We start from the raw sequence: 20,772 nt of genomic DNA, 5'->3' as shown, positions 1-20,772 counted from the left end.
TTCGCTTAGCCATGTTTGCAATGCACCAGTACGAGATGGCTTGTTTCCTTTCATTTTGTTTCTGCTCAACTCTCCTCTTGAGTTTTATTCTATCACTTCTTCTTTTGCATATCATTGTCCGTCCACACATACACACACTTCAATAATGAAGCTTACAAACTATATATGAATCAAAACCCTAAAAACGTCCCGCCCATCAAAATTAGAATCGCATGTCTAAATTGTTCATGAAGAACCCATGACACCTACGTCATAGGTTCAAGACAGGTAGCCCTGCTAGTCTAAGCTAGTGTAATGTCCCATTTGATTGTCCTTTCAAGTTGCTCTTAGTTTCCTAATTTAAGATCTTATAAATCTTTAAGTTCGTGTTCTCCACTTGCAAATTAGTATTTATTCCCAAGAATTTCCAAATCTTTGATAATATATACACATCTAGAGAAAGATAACTTCATGTAATTAGAAAAGATATTAGTTTGTATTATTCCTTATTATGGATTTATGCCTTTTCTCCCTTATTAACAATATCCACTTAAAATAATATCCTTATTAATAATATCCACTTATAATAATATCTTTTAATGATACCCTCTTAGATTACCCTTATTTGCGAAAGTGATGTTTTATGCTAAACTTCATACTTCCTTTGGTCCCTTCAAAAGGGTTGATGTCTTTTTTCAAAGCCGATGTGGAACTTTTCTGAATATTCGTATCTCCCTCTACCTGATTCAGTGTACGTCCTGTGATCCACGTCCTTCGGCGCTTTCCTAACACTTACTCGTTTGGTATGATCTTTAAATTGTGTTCCCCGTCGTGATTCCTAAATGACCTCCGATCCCTTAAACTGCGTTCTATGTCCTGTCAATGTGGAATCTAAGTGTTCGTACCCTCCTTAATCTCCCTCGATTCTTCCTTTACGCCGATGGAATGACGTGTCTGTTATACCCGAGGTTTGTACTTTTAAATGTTTGCAGGTTTTGGTATATTCCCTGGCTTCCTCTACGTGAACTGATCAATGCTATTCTCCCGTCCTCCGAAATGATTGTTCCAAGCCTTCAAAATGGTGAGCCGGCTATGAAGAACTTGTATATATGTCGACTTGAACCCGACCGTGAGTTTTGTAACTCCTTGTTCGGTGATGCTCTATCTATTTATTTCTGCGATTATATGCGTTGCTCGGTGAGGGTCAATAGTCACGTCCTTGGGTGATTATTAATTAATTTGTTATCGTTATGTTAATATATATATATATATATATATATATATATATATATATATATATATATATATATATATATATTTATTTATTTATATTTATATATATTTTGTTATTATTATTATATGTTATGTAAAATATCACAATATTTATTTTCATACATATTCATATTGTATTACCATTAGTATTATATTGATTAACCTATTAATCAATTTATTATCATTAGTTATTAATAGTGTTTATATTCAAATGTTATAATATTTAAATATATTATCGCCTTATTGGTTTATAACGTAATTATAATATTTATTTATTCTTATATCTTAATTATTATTATTTAAATACATGTCAAAATTAGGGACATCATAGCTAGGCCTAAGCATAGCCTATCTATCCTTTCTCCTTTCCAACGTTTCGTCTAAGCAACAATCACATCGTGGCGTAGACCATGTCTTCTCTTTCATGTCACAATGATGGACTCATCCATCTGACTGTAACTCACTGCCTTGCCTTGTCCTCATCTCAACACTTGACTCAACCAGTGTAGATGTCTATTGGTGATCGTGAGATGGTATACCTTCTTCTTGATCGATTGCCAATCAAGACAACGCTTTGGTGTGCAAGATATTAGCATCACCAATTACCTTTCTTAATGCCAATCAGACTTTTAGGGTAAACACCAATTACATAAGTAGTCCAAATTTTTCCCACCATTCATAGTGATTGCCACTTGGCCCCTATTCTTCACAATTGAAATCTAGCCATTTTGTCTTTTTATCAGTTAGTGCACTATCATCAATCACCAGTTAGTGCACTATCATCAATCACCAGTTAGTGCACTATCATCAATCACCAATGAACTCCATGAAACAATGTGCACTCCCTTCAACTTGGCTTGGCTCATCCATGATAAGACACACTTGGACAACTATATAAATCCACTAAAGTATGTTTCTTACAAGAATCAATGTGCTCATAAAATAATTTGAGAAATCACAATCCTAGACACTAGTCTAAAATCATCAATTGAGTTACTCTGAAATTGTTTAAATTGATTGCATTATCAAGCAAGGGCATGATGTTCAAGTCCATTACATGATAATAGCAGTATCACGACAATTCAGAATCAAGTTTGTAGTCCCTGATTCATGATTCACAGGCTAATTTATTTTCCATGAAACACTGAATCATCTTTCTTTATCAAGACATTTATTAGTATCAAGATCAGCAATGTTTACTCACAAAACAATTAATATTATCCACGTGGCATTCAGTTATCAAGTCTTGAGAATTTACCAAGACACTAACCCTTTTGGAAATAAGGAGTAACGTGCTATTACAAACTGCACATGATGCCCATTTGTCACTTAGTATTATTTCCTTTTGTAAGTATTATAGAGAAAAAAAATCTTTAAAAAATCACTATGAAAAATGGAAGGTGATAATATCTACCACATCACTTTCAATTCGCACTCCTCCAAAATCTTGAAACATGGAAATGGCCCGCTTGTTTATGAAGCATGATGTATCTGGGTTCTTCATTGCTGGTATCAATGTTGCATTGATAAAGTAACATCCAGGTTCCACTGTTATGACCTGCATGTGCAGTAAAAAGATAATAAATTTGAATGCAACAATGAAGAAAGCTAAAGTGAGTTTTAATTGATTAGTGAATTGTATATATTCAACCAACTGGGTAGCATTAATTCTAGCAAATAGAATAAATGACGTACATTCATCCCGTTTGGATACTCTTAATATGACTATCTTTGTAAAGTCTTTATTAGTTTCAACTAACCAGGAAATGATGTTTTTGTTCAGTAGTTCATAAGTATTTGATGCTAGTAGTGAAATTAAGTACCAAACCATTTTCCTATTCCTAAAAATAGATTTTGGTCCATATTTGTGCCTTTGGTGTGTTTGCAGGTTGACATTTTGCCATTTCATTTGTTGTCTCATCCTATTTATTATTATATTTGTTATAACTATTCTTGTTTTCATACAAGTATCTTGTTTGCGTCCTTGTGATAGCAATGTAGTATAATGACATCCTGCTGTTATAATCAGCGCTCTTATTTTGTAAATCAAATTCTAGGACTAAATGTGCTTCAAAGGACTGAAACCATGAGAAATTGGACTTTATGGTTAACTCATCTTGCTAGTTAAAAGTGGCCCTTTGCACTTAAAAATGTCAGTGCAGCATATTAGATATTTTGTCTGATATGGTTTTCAAGGTTGGTGTTGAGGACACATCCACAAACACTGATCCGGAGGATATTTTCACTGAAATTTGAAGTATTTCCAAAACTCCAATAATCAGCACTGTGTTGAAGTCCTTACAATTCTGACTCCAACGCAACTTGAACAGGCAAAATTGGAGTTTAGATGACAAAGTTACGACTAGTCAAAATTTGGTCGAACCAGGACCAAAGGCCATAAAAAGGTGGAAAAAATAATCATCTCAAAAGTGGTCAACAATTGATTTCAAATGAAAGAGCTCGTCAAAAGCTTTCCAATGGCGTTTGTTTTATCAAAAACGGAGATTGAATGTGAAAGTTATGATGGTTTGAAGTTCAGGTAAAAGTGTGAATTCTGATGACATCATAAAATCTTAAAGAAAGGGAAAAAATTAAAATTAAAATGATTATTTAATTCAAATTAAAAGAATTAGATGATGGGAGTTGAACTTCCAACCATTGCTCTCCTAAAAATAAGGCCAACCAATGGGCTATTTATGGTATATTTGACATTAGAGGAAGAGTTGTTATATACCCAGGGCCATAACAAATCCGCCCAACCTTATTTAAATAAGGGTATTTGTTAAAAACAAACCCTTAATTTTGGTGTGTGCTCATAACAAGAAAATGCTAAAGGGGTAAATTCGAATATATGTAATCAAAATGGGAGATTATGTTGGTTAATTGTTTTAGCCCATTTTTTGGCTAAATTTTATGTATAAAAGGAGGCATTAGTCCTTTGAAAAATCATCCAGGTGATGAGATGGAGATTATGAAAAATTGAGAATTCAGTCATTTGAATTGAGGCATTCTAGAGGGATTATTTTGGAACCAAAAGGATGGCGAAGTGCTGGGAAGGAGAGAAAAAATTCTAGAGGACATTTTTTTCAGTCCCGTACATCGGAGTAGAGTAATGCTAATGTACTTGAAGGGCTTGATATCGTAACACATTGTAATTGATTTTTGGAGTTGATCGGATCAGTCCACCAGTTGGAGCAGGACCCGGAGACGTAGTTCGGATAGGGCGAACTCCGAGATCAAATTGTGTTATGCCTCTTATCTCTCATTTCTTTTCTGTCAATTGATTATGTGTTGTTCTTTTCTGCATTTTCAATTACGTTAATTTGCTTTAGTAAAAGCATTAAGATAACTTTATGTAATTGGTTAGAATTCCTCCGTATCAGTCCTAGATTCTTCTTTGTAAATTCAATGGTTTTAAATACATAGCCACGCATTTACTTGAATCGGGAAAGTATATCTGATTGTTGGGATTAAGTCATAAAAATAATAGATCCTAATCAGATCAAGTTTGGTATCAGAGCCTGTTTTGCAGAGAAATTACAGGTGGTGAATGTTAACCAGGTTGAAGTTGAAACAAGGAGAAGGTGAACTTGTAGAGTTCAATCCAGAAATTGGAAAAAGAAGAAATTTTCCACGAGTCATGGCATTTGAATAGAATCTTCCTGAGTTTGATGTGGAAGCCTTCCAAAGAGCTTTTGTGGAATTGAAGGCTTTGGTGGACATTCTTCTTCATGAGAGGAATGAACAAGAAGAAGAATGAACGACAATTGAGAAAGGCGGACAAGGCTAGGAAGAAGGAAGAAGCTAAATCTTCATCAAAAGATGACAAAGGCAAAGGAGTAGGAGGTGGTAGTGACCCTCTTGAACCTCCATCCCCATCTTCTTCATCTTCTTCTTCTCTATCTACTTCTTCTAAAAAGAAACAATCTGTGAAGCCACCCTTGTTAAAGCTTGATGTAAAGTTTGATTTGCTTGTATATAGTGGTGAATTGGATGCTGAAAAATTGGATAATTGGCTTAAGCAAATTGAAGTGTACTGCAGGGTTCAAAATATTTTGGATGATTCTTCCAAAATCCAGCTAGCTACTCTCAGAATGGGAGGCACTGCATTAGTCTGGCGAGAGACAAAGATCCAGGATGATATTGCTACACATGGTAAAATTGTTACAAATGTAAATGGCAAAATACTTGCTTGATTAATCAGAGATCGAAACGATCAATATATACAAAAGGACGATAGAATAGAATAGAAACATTCTATTCTACACTACAACTAAATATTAGAAACATTCTAATATTTACAGTAAACTAAAATAGTGAGCATTAAAGATTATTCTAATACCCCCCCATAATGCTCAATCTATTTACTACACCAATAGATCCCCTGAATTTAACAAACTTGTCAGGACCAAGGGGTTTTGTGAAAATATCTGCTGGTTGCTCTGAGGTAGGGACATAGAGTAACTGAATAGTTCCATCTTCTACTAATTGTCGAATATAATGGCAATGAAGCTCTATGTGCTTGGTTTGTTCATGAAACACTGGGTTTTTGGCAAGTTTGAGTACTGCCTGATTGTCTGAAAACAAAGAAGTTGGACCCGCTTGAGAAATATGCATATCTGCAAGCATCTAACGGAGCCAAACTGCTTCACAAGCTGCCTTGACAGCTCCTCTATATTCTGCTTCTGTAGAGGAGAGGGCATGTGCCTGTTGCTTCTTACTGGTCCAGGTAACTGCTGCAGATCCGATACTGAACACATAACCAGAAGTAGATTTCCTGTCATCAACTGAGCCGGCCCAATCAGAATCGGCGAATCCACGGAGCTGAGGAGTAGTACTCCTTGTGTAACAAAGACCATAATCTGAAGTACCCTGTACATAGCGTAATACACGTTTTGCTGCAATCCAATGATCAGTCTTGGGGTTTGTCATGAACCGGGAGATGTAGCTGACTGCAAAACTGAGATCAGGTCTAGTAGTAGTAAGATAGATGAGACTACCTACTAGTTGCCTAAAGAGTGTTTCATCTACAGGAGGAGAATCAAATTGTGCGGACAATTTCAGACCAGTCTCCATAGGAGTGGAGGCAGGTTTGCAATCCTGCATTCGAAACCTGTCAAGCAAACTTCTGGCATACTTGGACTGAGACAAAAAAATACTGTTGTCAGTCTGCCAAACCTCAATACCTAAACAATAATGAAGCAATCCAAGATCGGTCATGTCAAAAGTTCTGCATAGATCCTGTTTGATATCTGAAATCAAATGTTCTGAACTCCCAGTAATGATCAGATCATCCACGTAGACAACAAGAAAAAGAATTTCATTACCAGGGTGTTTAATATACAAATTACTATCTGACGGGCTGCGCTGAAATCCCTGAGTAACCAAGTACTGATCAATCTTTATGTACCAAGCCCTAGGAGCCTGTTTAAGACCATAGATGGCCTTCTTGAGTCTACATACTTTTGGTTTTGAACCGGCAACCTTAAAACCTGGGGGCTGTGTCATGTAGACTTCTTCCTGTAATTCACCATTGAGAAAAGCACTCTTCACATCCATTTGATGAACTTTCCAACCATACTGAGCTGCAATGGCAAGAAGAATACGAATAGTACTCATCTTAGCTGTTGGAGCAAATGTCTCCTCATAGTCAATGCCTTCACGTTGGGTGAATCCTCGAGCAACAAGTCTGGCTTTGTATTTGTCCAAGGTACCATCTGCATGGTACTTGACCTTATAGACCCATTTACAGCTAATGGGTTTCTTCCCAAGAGGAAGATCTGAAAGAACCCAGGTGTGGTTCTTCTGAAGACTTTGAAGCTCAGCATCCATTGCATGTTCCCATTCTGGAATTCCTTTGGCCTCTGCATATGTCTGGGGCTCAGGGATACTATGGATGTTTGCCATAAGAGCTATATTAACTGTGTTGTGCTGAATGCTCTTATTTCTGGAGGTTCTACCCTCAATGAGTTCATCAGGACGAAGATCACTAATCGTTTTAGCCCACCATTTTGGCCGAAGAGTCGAGGAGCCAATATCAAATGCTGTCGGGATAGCTGTATTATCAGGAGGTGGCTGAGGTGGTGTATCAGTAGCATCAGATGACTCATGTAAAATAGAAGAACCCAAGTCAGAGATTGCTGAAGACTGAATCTCAGAATGCAGTGAAGAGTCAGAGAGCGGAAATGGTCCAAGTTCCTCATCAAACACAACATCACGACTGAAGATTAAACGATCAGCATTTACATCAATCAACCGATAGGCCTTATGTGTGTAACTATATCCTGTAAACATAAGTTTTTGGCTTTTGGAATCCAACTTAGTGCGTTTGACATCAGGAATCCATACATATGCCAGAGAGCCAAAAACTTTCAAATGGTTGATCTTAGGTTTGCGACCAGACCAGGCTTCCTCAGGGGTTTTATGATTAACGGCAAGAGTGGGTGACCGGTTAAAAAGATAGACCGCTGTGGATACTGCTTCTGCCCAATATTTTTTGAGAACATTTCTATGTTCTAACATAGCCCTAGCCATTTCTGTGATGGTACGGTTACGACGCTCTACAACACCGTTTTGTTGAGGAGTGTGAGGTGTGGTGAGCTGACGTCTAATGCCGTGAGTAGTACAGAAGATAGAGAAAACTGATGAACAAAATTCCCCCCCATTATCGGTCCTAAGAGTACGGATGGAGGAACCAGACTCCTTTTCTACTAGAGCTTTAAATTGCTGAAATACAGGAAAAACACCTGATTTTTGCTTAAGAAAATATACCCACATTTTGCGACTAAAATCATCCACAAAGAGTAAGAAGTACCTGTTCCCGAAAATAGAAGGAGTATTCATAGGACCACATACATCAGCGTGGACCAACTGTAGCACTCTAGATGCCCGCCATGATTCGCCATTCGTAAATGGCGTCCTATGTTGCTTCCCTGCTTGGCAAGCTCCGCAAACGCGATGGTTCTGGGTCTGGATGTTAGGTAGGCCATGGACTAAATCATCCCGAGCAAGTTGTGCTAGATATTGCATTTTCAGATGACCATATCGCTGATGCCAGAGGCTGCTGAGAGCGGATGATTCGGCGATGAAGGCATGCTCAAGAGAATCTCCTGAATCTATAAGTCTATAAATACCATGATCCTCAAGACCGATAGCAAGGATAGTGCGAGAAGCACAATCAATAATTGAACACTTATTTCCACTGAAGACAACATCCAACTGAGGAGAGTGCTTCATAATCTGACTAACAGACAGAAGATTATGTTTTATGCCAGGAACATAACATACATTGAGAAACATGAGTTTTCTTCCTCCAGACTGAATCTGAACATTGCCTTTTCCGACAATATTGTATTCTTCGCCGCCTCCAAAGATGACTGAATCAGAATAGGGAGTGAATTCAACAAACCAATCACGCCTATGAGTGAAATGTCGAGAGGCACCAGAATCGATGTACCAGGCAGAAGATTTCGCATGATTTGTAGGTATGCTAGCCATAAAGGCATGATAGAGAGAGATTCTTTCTGCTCTGAGTGCTGGGCAGCATTGGCTTGCTATTGAATTGAGTTTGACTTCTGATGTTGTTGATACAGATGGTCATAATATGCAAATGTCTCAAATGGCACAAATTTCGAGGTGAGAAGATGAATGACCCAAAAAAAATGGAGAAGTATACGGACGAGAGCTTGACAAACCCAAAAATAATACGCTGTCGGAATTCGGATCCGCTGGCTCAAAAATCGAGGCACAAAAATCGAGACACCCACAAAAATCTGATGAAGACCCATTAAAGATCTCAAAAAACCCACAAAGAATCTGCAAACAGAAAAATTTGTCTAGACCCACAAAGTAAGGTTTCGGGCAAAACCCTAGTCGTTGGCTTTGAAGGTCGATTTAGCAAAAAAAATGGTGGTTTTACAGTCGACTAGTGCTGGAAGGAGGTCACGACAGGATGGAGGAGGTCATACGAACACCGAAAATCAGAACACCGACGCCTGGAGGTCACACGAATGGGCAAAAAACACGACCATAAACCTGCGAATGTCGGACCTCCAATAAATTGCGAACTTGTAGAAATAAATGGCGGATTGACGTCTTTGCAACCAGAAGATATTTGTCTTGATTGATGTCAGTCGCAAGCATAGACCAAAGATCCGCCGTTTGTAATTGAGACGCAGATCACCAAGGAACAAGAAACGTGATTTTTAAAAAACCAGCGATTTTCAAATTTTCCAGAGCCGCGATTTTACCATAGAAAAACGTGATTTACAGTCATCCAAACCCTAGCTTGAACTAGGTATAACGAAGCAAAATTATTTAGGAAGAAATAATTTCGAAAACCAGGTTCAGATAATTTCAATAAGAAATTATTATTTTCAAAGAAAATTTAACCTCACTCTGATACCATGTTACAAATGTAAATGGCAGAATACTTGCTTGATTAATCAGAGATCGAAACGATCAATATATACAAAAGGACGATAGAATAGAATAGAAACATTCTATTCTACACTACAACTAAATATTAGAAACATTCTAATATTTACAGTAAACTAAAATAGTGAGCATTAAAGATTATTCTAATAAAAATCATTTCATCTTGGTATGAATTTACTTCTGCTTTGAAGAAACAATTTTATCCTTGGGTTATATGCAACAAGCCAATATGGATTGGCAAAATCTAAGGCAAGGTAAAGGACAATCTGTACAAGAATATACACAGGTGTTTAGGAAAAAGGCATTAACTCTTGGAATTCCTCTTTATACGCAAGATACTTTATTAAAGTATATAGGTGGTATGCATTCATATTAGAAGCATACAATATTGATGTTCAATCCTTCTAACTTTGATGAAGTATGTGTTCAAGAACTCATATTGAAGTAGGTGGAGGAAACGCAAGTTTTAGTTCTAAAAAGGAATTTGTTCTACCTGACGGACACAAGAATGGCAAGAAAGCAACCACAGTGAAGAAAGAGCACGGTGACAAGCCCACTTGTTCACATTGTTAGAAGAAAGGACATGCAAAAGAAAAGTGTTGGAAATTGCATCCAGAGTTGAAACCAAAGTGGTTTAAGGATCATAAAGGAAAGCAAAAGTCTACAGTTGTTGTTTAGGATCTTGGATCAAATTCTGGTGAGGAGACAACAATATCGACTGTCAGTTTGAAAGGTAAAGCTTTTGTTGATTCTACCACTGATGTTTCATATGCTTCCACTTGAAAAAGTCATGTTATTCCTAAAGATAGTAAAAGGTGTGAACTTTTTCATATAAGGGTGAATTCAAAGAACACTAAAATCAACACATTGATAGATAGTGGGTCCCAAGTTAATCTGATTTCAAAAGAAGTTGTTAAGTAGTTGGGATTGGAAACTAGGCCGCATAAGAGACCTATACAGTAGGTTGGGTATGCAATGATAACAGATTGCAAGTCACTAAGCAATGTAAGTTAAGATTTGCAATAACATCTAAGTTCATAGATGAGGTTAAGTTTGATGTGGTTCCACTTGATATCTGTGGGATTGTATTGGGTAGCTCATACTTATATGATAGGAAAGCTATCTTCTATAGGGAACATAACAAGTATCATTTGTCTAAAGATGGAACTGAATACATTATAAGAGCTCATTGCATGAAGAATGAAGGATTGATTGTAAACATAGGACATTTGAAAATGATTGTAAATGTAAGCAGTAAACTGATTCTCATGTCTGCAGTAGCTAGTGAGGATTAGATGCAAGCAAAATCAAGTCTTCAGCCCGTAATGGTAAAAGAGGATTTGAAAGGTTCATTTTCTAATGATGTTTTTGTACGAGAGGTCCAAAATGTTGATGCTTTTTCCATTTCATCAGTTATTTCAATTTTGTTGCTTCTATTTCTACTAGTTGGTAGTATGTGGGTGATGGATATAACAGTGAAAACTGGTGGATATATGGTTGATTGTATTAACAGTGTTATGTCATTCTTCATAATGTGTTTGATGGTTCAGATATTCAGAATTCCAACAGTTTGTATAGGTGATACTGGACAAGTGAGGCAAACATGCTCTCATTTTCATTTTATGTAAAAATAAACTTTCGGAGGTCCAAAAGTTTCTTTTCAGTGGGGAGGCTTGATCTGGAGGATATTTTTACTGAAATTTGAAGAATTTCCAAAACTCCAATAATCAGTACCATGTTGAAGTCCTCACAATTCTGACTCCAATGCAACTTGAACGGGAAAAATTGGAGTTTAGATGACAAAGTTATGACCAATCAAAGTTTGGTCAAACTGGGACCAAAGGCCGTAAAAAGGTGAAAAAAAATCATCTCAAAAGTGGTCATCAATGAATTTCAAATGAAAGAGCTCGTCAAAAGCTTTCCAATGGCATTTGTTTTGTCAAAAATGGAGATTGAATGTGAAAGTTATGACAGTTTGAAGTTTAGGTAAAAGTGTGAATTCTGATCACGTCAGCATGACATCATAAAATCTTAAAGAGAGAGGAAAAATTCAAATTCAAATTCAAATGATTATTTAATTCAAATTAAAGGAATTAGATGATGGGAGTTGAACTCCCAACCATTGCCCTCCTAAAAATAAGGCCAACCAATGGGCTATTTATGGTATATTTGACATTAGAGGAAGAGTTGTTATATACCCATAACAAATCTGCCCAACCTTACTTAAATAAGGGTATTTGTTAAAAACAAACTCTTAATTTTGGTGTGAGATCATAACAAGAAAATGCTAAAGGGGTAAATTTGAATATATGTAATCAAAATAGGGGATTATGTTGGTTAATTGTTTTAGCCCATTTTTGGCTAAATTTTATGTATAAAAGGAGGCATTAGTCCTTTGAAAAATCATTCAAGAGATTATAAAAAATTGGGAATTTAGTCATTTGAATTGAGGCATTCTAGAGGGATTATTTTGGAACCAGAAGGACGGCTAAGTGCTGGGGAGGAGAGAGAAAATTCTGGAGGACATTTTTTTTCAGTCCTGTACATCGGAGCAGAGTAATGCTGATGTACTTGAAGGGGTTGGTATTGTAACACATTGTAATTGATTTTTGGAGTTAATCGTATCGGTCCACCAGTTGAAGCAGGACCCGAAGACGTAGTCTGGACAGGGCAAACTTCAAGATCAAATTGTGTTGTGCCTCTTATCTCTCATTTCTTTTCTGTTAGTTGATTATGTGTTGTTCTTTTCTGCATTTTCAATTATGTTAATTTGCTTCAGTAAAAGCATTAAAATAACTTTACGTAATTGGTTAGAATTCCTCTGTATCAGTCCTAGATTCTTCTTCTTTGTTAATTCATTGGTTTTAAATACATAGCCACACATTTACTGCTTGGATTGGGAAAGTATATCTGATTGTTGGGATTAAGTCATAAAACTAATAGATCCTAAATCAAATCAAACACCTCCTTTGTATTACTGCCCTTATAAAGCAAAAGCTCATCAATCTATTAATCAGCATTTAATGTTGTTCCATGTACATTGTCAATCAATTTTGATTGGTAAATATATTAACGTTTATTATTAATCTCCATCCACACCTTAATTCCTAATATAGATCATTATCCTTGTGATTTCCTGCAAAAACATTTCATCTCAGATTCCTGACTAAGGTATCAAGGAAAGTATATGATAAACATTTAGCTTGCTCTCATTCTTGGGAAATCAACCTTCGCTCTCAAAAGAAAGCTGCAGTCAAGACTCTAGTTCAGTATCTCACCATTCCTTCACGAAGAACACGAACAGTTCGCAATGATCTCAATCCAGGTTCTATAGGTCTCTCCAGTCCCTGTGAAAAAAACCATTCAATTTATTTTTAACAAGAACATTTTATCTTGAGTTCAGTGGGGCACTGGTACCATATTAAGAAGCATTCTCACGATATATAGCATATCATAGACAACAAATTACTAGCTTTAAGAGCTGATAAGAAGAGAAAAGAAACATGGCAATGATTATTGCTGGTGCTTTGTGCACTCAGATGAGAGCAATAGAAGATGAGGATCCTACTTACTCTCCAAAAATAGTTTACTTGTATGGAGCTTACCTTTCTAAGAAAAATTCACCTCCTACATGATAATTACAACTCGTGTATTTTATACAAGTTGGGTATATTTTAAGATCAAGTTAAGACTAAAGGAGTCTAGTTGTACATTACTGACCTCTAAAAAGCCTCCTGGATCATGGGTGTCAAGCCCAAGGAAATGTCCAAGACCATGTGGCATGAACACTGCCCCTAATCTTTTTTCCATCATTTGTTCAACAGCTCTGAAGTAGATACAAAATATCATAAAATAAATCTAGCAAAATAATCTGATATGTTAAATATGAAGAAATATACCCTAACAGAATGTCAGCTTCCTTCAGGGACTCCAGAATGACTTTCTCTGCTAATCTGCCAAATAAAACAGTTAACATTGATCACATAATAAATCACATTTAATTTTTTCAAGAACTAGTGATCTATCCCAGGCAGTTTTCTTTTCTGGAACTAAAAGAAATCCTTAAACTTTTTCCCCTCATGAACCAGTAACTGGAAACCTTATTTTCTAAGAAAAACTTCCAGGGAAAAGATATTTATTTCTCCATCAAAATCACAATGGGGATGCATTAGATGAAAAACAATTAGCAAACTAAATTAAAAGAAATTTATGTAGAAGGAACAATTAGAACATGAGATGTAAAACTGTAGCAAATTAAACTCCCAAAGTTAAACACCAGGGAAGAATTAAATGAAGAATGTACATTAATGCCAGTAGATGGCCAATATATGTCAACAAGACTCAAAAGTATGTTGGGCAATGATAACCACAGAAATGCATAAACCAAACCTCACCAAAGGAGCAAGAAAACGTTTGCACAAAAGTCATAAATTTTATTTAAGAGAAATAGTAACTTAACAAATGATAACCACAGGAATGCATAAACCATGTCATCAAAAAGGAACAAAAAGTGCTGGCAGAAGTCACGAAAGATTTGTTTTAAAGAATAGTAATTCAGGGTTAAGCTAAGCTTTACATTTTCAATGTTCCCAATTTGACATTTAATGCAATTTCATTTCAACTATTGCTTCCATTTTCATGTTTACACTCAAACATATGAATTTGTCTCCATCAGCTTTGCATGCTACGTTCTGGAGCATTCTAGCATCTCTTTGGACAACTCCTCTGTTATAAAATTACTAAAAAAGTAATTATAATAAATTCCATTACGAAAAGACTATCCACATTAACCTGAAAATGTATGGCCATAGGATACTGTAATATCTTTTTTTCCTGTGATATGCAAATGGAGCCAATACCCTAGATATGAAAGAATAAGTTGATGAGTCACTAAGCACCTGGCTAAAGTTGGGTTCGAAGAGATCCTAGCACTGAAGATCTGGTTTGTGGATTGGTTTAATCCCCCCGAGATGAGGAGTCGAATGTCAGTCCTTTGAATTATGTTGGGGCTGTCAGATAGGTGTACATGCTTGGAGCCACAGGTTAGTGTGCCAGCAACTCTACAAGCATTTAACAAAATGCTCGGAAATCATTGCATTCTTTTGCAGATTAGGAATAAGAAATGTGTCCTTCACCTTAACACCATTAATGATTTAAAGGTTGATCTAACAAAAACTTGAAAATTTTGATCTGTCATCAATAAAATAAAAGGAAATTGAAGCGACTACTAGAAGTGTTGTGGAATTAACATTACCTCATAATTTGTGTATGAAAAATCAGGATAAGAAAGAAACATCAAAATAAGATACATAAAAGTCAAATGAAACCATATACATGATGCATGTAAAGGTAAAAAAGATATTTTATTTAATATTGCACGTGTACCAGTTGATTAAGGCCCAGGCTTCCTAGAACGATGGAATATAAATGTTTTATATTTCTTTACTGTTTGCATTAAATTTATACTTTTCTTTATATCTTGTATTTAACACTAACAATGTTTCATTCTTTAGACATGCTTGACAAGTTAAGTCATGGGAAAAATCCAAAAAGCTTTGGTATATATTTCACAATTCATGCTCAAGCTAAAAAACAAATGGGTGAAGGATTTTGTTGAAGAATTACTTGTGCATGTCCACCCAGCTTACTCCAGGTTTCATTGCAGAAATAACAGCTTTGTGAGCACTAAGAACTGCCTGTGAAAGTAAGTATGCACAAGAATGAACAAAAATAAGTGCAAGAGAATTCAAGATAGGATGACAGTTCTGTGTAATGAACATTCCAAATATACCAATTTCAACAGAATGTTACTAAACCTAATTATTAAATGAGTTAAGGGAGTATCGATAGCTTTTAAGATCTGCTCAAGAGGCATTATATAAAACCTTAAAAACAAGATATAAATCACACTGTACCTTCTTGGATATCCAATTGCAAAGTTTCAAATGACAGAAAAAACACAACTATATGTTCAGAACAACACGAGAGAATAACTTACATTATACACCATTCCTTGGTCCTTCGTGAATTTTCCATTAACCTGAAGTGATTGCATGAAGCTCAATAACATAAGTCACAGAGAAATATTTTCCCTTGTATGCAGATCAAAGAAGAAAATGAATCTATGCCAACTGCCTAAGGTCCTCTTCATCCAGAGCAATTGAACAAAAAATTCATTTTCCTCAAAACATAGAGCCAAAAGAATGCATTAATTGCATAGTTATAGATCAGATCCATGAGATCTAGGTAAGATTTCAACTGTGTTATGGCAAGTCTGACTAGAATATTATTGCCACAGAATATTCTCTTATCAGGAAAGGAAAACTTACATATAATTTCATAATCAAGCACGAGCACAAAAGCACCAATATGTATACAAACTGATTAGTATGTAAGAACATCATTTTCCAGCAGAAATATACCAAAATTAATTTTGTTCTATGCTACAAGAGATAGGAACATTAAAATATATTATTAGACTGTAAAGACAAAAAGCATTGTCAATAGAATCTCTCACAACCATTCAATAATTTTATGAACTTGTGGTGATTAGTTGTAAATTGTATTATTAAAAAGATGAAAGAAAACTTGCACCATTTGATCATCACATTTTTCTTCCAAAACAGGTATTTGTTAATTATTATAAGTAGTGTGGAAGGTAAGATGTAAAAGTTCAACTTTATTTAAGAAAGATTTATAGGTTGCAAATTATCTGATTACAGCCCTTAATTGACTATCTATTTTCATTTAGTTCATATTTTTTATGTCATTGCCATTATCACCTAGACTACATTATATTTTATGTGGAAGATAGCGGGAAAGTTTGAGGTGAAAAAATAGAAGCTTGGAACTTCCCAAGTAAGACCTTCACATTTGAAGTTAGTCTCCCTCATCATTTATTTTCCTTTCTAGACAATGTATTAAACCTAGAGAATGTAAGTCAACTCTAAGTGTAAGGTATTTTTGGCCTTAGAGTCGATGCTTAGTGTGTGATTCAGGCCAACTAGGAACCAACCAATCATGTCGGATATTGTCATTCCTCACTTTTGGACAGTGTGTGGTAGTGACTCCCATATTCGTTGCCAGTTGTTTGGAAAACCCATAGACTACTTTTTATTAGAGGTCTTTCAAATTTCCCATCTGGATCATGTGCACACAATTTGCCCTATGTAAAGAGCATCCAATGATTGGTTTGCCTTAAGTTCCATCTATAATCAAACAAATCAAAAGACTTTGTTCTTATATATCCATCTGTAACTGTCTCGTAAAAATATTTCATAATCTCTACCCATCACTTTGGAAAATTTAGAAGAGTGGTTTTAGTCTTATGTAAAACTCAGAAATAAGAAAACTCTAAGGGTAGGTGGATAGGGGGCCATTACAATAGTTTTGAAGATGTCATTATATGTCTATGGGAGTAAGTCGAGTGTATTTCTATAACTCGTGGAAATACTTTCACACTAGTAATTTTGCCAACAATGTAAAGATGGCATGAATTTTGCAGGAGGCTTGGTACATCTTAGAGGAATGGTATTGCCCCAACTCAACCCCTTCTCGACCCCAACTTTTGTTGCAAGTCCAAGGTAAGGTGAGTTGGGCATTGGGCTAGATCGCAGGGATACCTCCGGCTCAACACAAAAGAGATGGCATGAATTTCTTTTGGTGATATTTGTCACATCTGATTCTTGTTTTTCAAAGCACCTATCTATTGTTGGACTTGTGTCTTTTCATTAGAGTTTGCTAGTTATATTATTCTTTGGCGTGAGTTGCTACTAGCACAGTTGGTATTCTTCTTGATATTTGAAATGGCTCAGCACACCATTATTCAATCTGTGTGGCTCTTAATTCTTGAATGATGTGTTGGTGTGAGTTGAACTCGGATATATTTTCTTCATGCAAGAATATCATTAATGCTTGCTATGTGTAGTTGAGTTCCTGTTGAATATTTTGCACTTCATACGAAGGAATTGGGTAGTGGGTAAGCAACTATCACGGGGAACTATAGGGGCCTATAGATGTTGTTATACACTTTGGTTGTTCAGAACTATCATGTTAAACAATTGCAACATACAAAGTTATGATATGTGTAATGTCTCCTGGTAATTTGACCAGTTCAACATAAATTAACCTATCCTTATTGTACACTGAATTCATGTTATTATAATGTAAGTCAAAAAAGATATGTATATATTTATGAATTAAAAAAGAGATCCATGCTAACCTTATTATTATCAGTTTGAGAAGAATGCTTGGGTTGTAATCAGATTGCTTAGACACCAATCCTCAATAGCTTTTCCCTCAAAGTTCACAGATCATGCCCTTTAGCCTTTCTTGGGATGATTCCCTCAAGATGCTCGGGGTCGCTGATCACCACTGTATTTTGGAAATAACCTATTGGCTGGAATTTATTCTAGCCTCTCCCTGGGTACAGCTCTGTTTCTCTCTTCTCAGACTCAATACTAATAAGGCTTGAGCATTTATATATAACTGATTATCTTGTCTTCAAGGTAATATTCTGTATCGCTTCTTCTTAGGATTGTAATATGCATAACCGGAAAGAAATACTGCACATACCAGTTGCAGAGATGTCCTAAGGATTCGTCTTATAATCTGTATGCTCCTGATGCTGCCAGCGATGTTATATTTATATTTATGTATTTTTCTTTGGTGCTTTGGCCTTTCAATATAGATCGTCTTTCCTATGTTCTTCTCATACTCCCTTCAATTAATTTCTGATTTACATATTATGACCTTAATTAAAAGGCTTGTGTACCTTTCATTTTTGATAAGACACATCCTTTCACCGTTATTCCTCTTCATAACAGAAGTTGATTAGTTTATAACTGTTCTAATTGACTAATCGATTGGTTGGTCTAACTAATATCTTAGTGTTTTTTATCAATATACAAACCGCTGTTGGTACAATTAGCATGCCAGCAAATCTCTATGCTCAAATTGTTATTAAGGTTGTTGCTTCTTTTATCGTAAACATGCAACCTTAGTTATTAATTCTGAAGCTGATTTCTGATCAATAACTATCATATGTTTATTAGTAAGAGAGTCACTGCTTGTTTATTAATTCCAAAACATTATCGCTGACTCTACTACTATTATGTGCTATCGAATAACCTAATAGTCTCCTTACCCAAATACCATATATAAGTCAATGAGCTCTTACATTTCTACAAGTCGATGGCCATAACTTATTGCTTTGAACGATTCATTGCTTCCAATTTCCTAACCATGGTAAAAAGGCTTGATAACATTCCCTTTGTTAATTGTCAATAACATCAGTCTAGACTCTATATTAGCCAGTTAGAATATTGTCACTAATATCATATTCATTTAAATATTATATTATCAATATTAACAAATGGTACAATACTCATTATTAATCATTTATATTCAATATTCAATATTTTTATTGTTATTATTGATATATTTATTGGGTGAACCCACAACAGTGGGTTACACATTTGTGCTTGAACGGACACTAAAATGTGCATTCTGAAAAAAAAAACAATTTCTTTTCAGATGCATATTGCCACTAAACCATTACAAATTGGGGGATGAAATAACTTCGAGTATTTTAAGATTTTCTGTCTAAGATTCTAAATATATATTTTTAAATATTTTTTGGAATTAATTTGAATCAAATTTTCTTTCTCCCACGAAAAACTGGTATGTTGTTGAAAACATCTTTACAGAATGACACTTCATAGAGCATAACTTTTTTTCTAAAATAACTAAGTTGATTCTTTCAAATTTAGTTGTATAACATCAGTATATAGTGAATGTGCTTTAGATAAATTATTTAAAATATATAATTGTGTTTTCTATTCTATAATGATTTTCTTCTTTATTGTTTAAAATTTGAAGAATTTATTATAAGAAATTATTTATGAAATGAGAGTGGCATTTCAAATTTAAATTTTTGATTTTTTGTTAATGATTGATAGTGTTATAATAGTTATAGAAAAGTAATATAAATTATTTAATCTACACTATATCAATTGTTTAATATCTATTTAGACAAATTGGAAACCATAAAACAAAGAAAAGAGACAAGATTTAATATGGTTCACCAATTTAGCTACATCCACCTCAGAGTAGAGCTTTTATCTTATTTAGTCATTGCAACTTATAACTAATATGCATAGGGTGTTGGCCTCATATATATCTACAATATTCTTCAATAGAATACAAAGAGACAAAGATGCAAAGATTCAATGAGCTTAAGGAAGTAGAAATAAATAGTTGGACTTCACATCCAACAATCTCCCATTTGAAGTTCAATTCATACCGCAACCTCACATTTGGACAACCTCCCACTTAAACTTTGCTTTCCCTTACCAAATCCCATGCCAATCACATCCAACTAATCATACAATGTATCACTAGATTTATGCCGAAATATCTAGCCCATACGACAACTCACCATGTAAAAACTATCTTCCAACAAAAACACAAAAAACCATTGATATGAGAAAAACTATAACACTGTTAAATAGAGCAATCCAAGTTGCATGAGTAGTGTCAACAAAACATTGATTCAATCTACTAATCAACACATAAAAGATGTGGCAATAATTTGAGATGATCTGCAAAGCGCAACCAACCTGCTGCAAAATATTACATGACATCTTGTGAATCCTCAAGGAAAGACCATATATTGTAATTAAAAAACAATGAAGTATATCTACAATAGATGGCCTCAAAAATATCGTGAGGGGAACACTCATGCAACCCATAACTCATACTTATACCAACACCACCAAATGCTCACATGTGTTGAGTATGATCTTCTTTACCTGCTTGAATAGGAGCATTTAAAACACCCAACCACCATGGATGAAAGCTCCTATAAACAAGATCAAACTCAAAACATTCCAAAACTAGAAACCATCTCGACCATCTCCTAAACTCAAATGCACAAGGAGATAAATCTACCGAGTCGACTAGGAGTGGGGAGTGAGAATGCTGCTTCGAGATACACCAAATTACAATGACTCTTCTCCAAGAACAATCTCCTCTAGACCCATAATGAACTCACGTCCATTCAAAGGTGTTCGCTCCCAAGTCTTT

General features: G+C 35.3%; 1 protein-coding gene across 3 annotated transcripts in view; it reads right to left on the bottom strand.

Annotated features, from left to right (window-relative positions):
* LOC149566436 (Metallopeptidase M24 family protein) overlaps positions 1-20,772 on the bottom strand; it is a 153,123-nt gene that overhangs the window by 14,969 nt on the left and 117,382 nt on the right. For 2 of the 3 annotated variants that reach the window (XM_089819789.1, XM_089819790.1), the window contains 6 exons: positions 15,686-15,727; positions 15,313-15,383; positions 13,587-13,640; positions 13,408-13,513; positions 12,966-13,034; positions 2,666-2,809 (listed from right to left, as the gene is read on the bottom strand). In XM_089819789.1, the coding sequence (XP_089675915.1) occupies positions 2,666-2,809; positions 12,966-13,034; positions 13,408-13,513; positions 13,587-13,640; positions 15,313-15,383; positions 15,686-15,727 (486 nt within the window). The remainder of the gene's footprint in view (positions 1-2,665; positions 2,810-12,965; positions 13,035-13,407; positions 13,514-13,586; positions 13,641-15,312; positions 15,384-15,685; positions 15,728-20,772) is intronic. The other variant, XM_089819791.1, reaches the window with a different exon arrangement.

This window comes from Cupressus sempervirens, chromosome 3 (assembly GCF_028749045.1).
Source record: "Cupressus sempervirens isolate cs-2001-9-10 chromosome 3, ASM2874904v1, whole genome shotgun sequence".
Classification (NCBI taxonomy): Eukaryota; Viridiplantae; Streptophyta; class Pinopsida; order Cupressales; family Cupressaceae; genus Cupressus; species Cupressus sempervirens.
The sequence above is the reverse complement of the archived record's forward strand: the minus strand, read 5'-3'. Positions and strand labels throughout refer to the sequence as shown.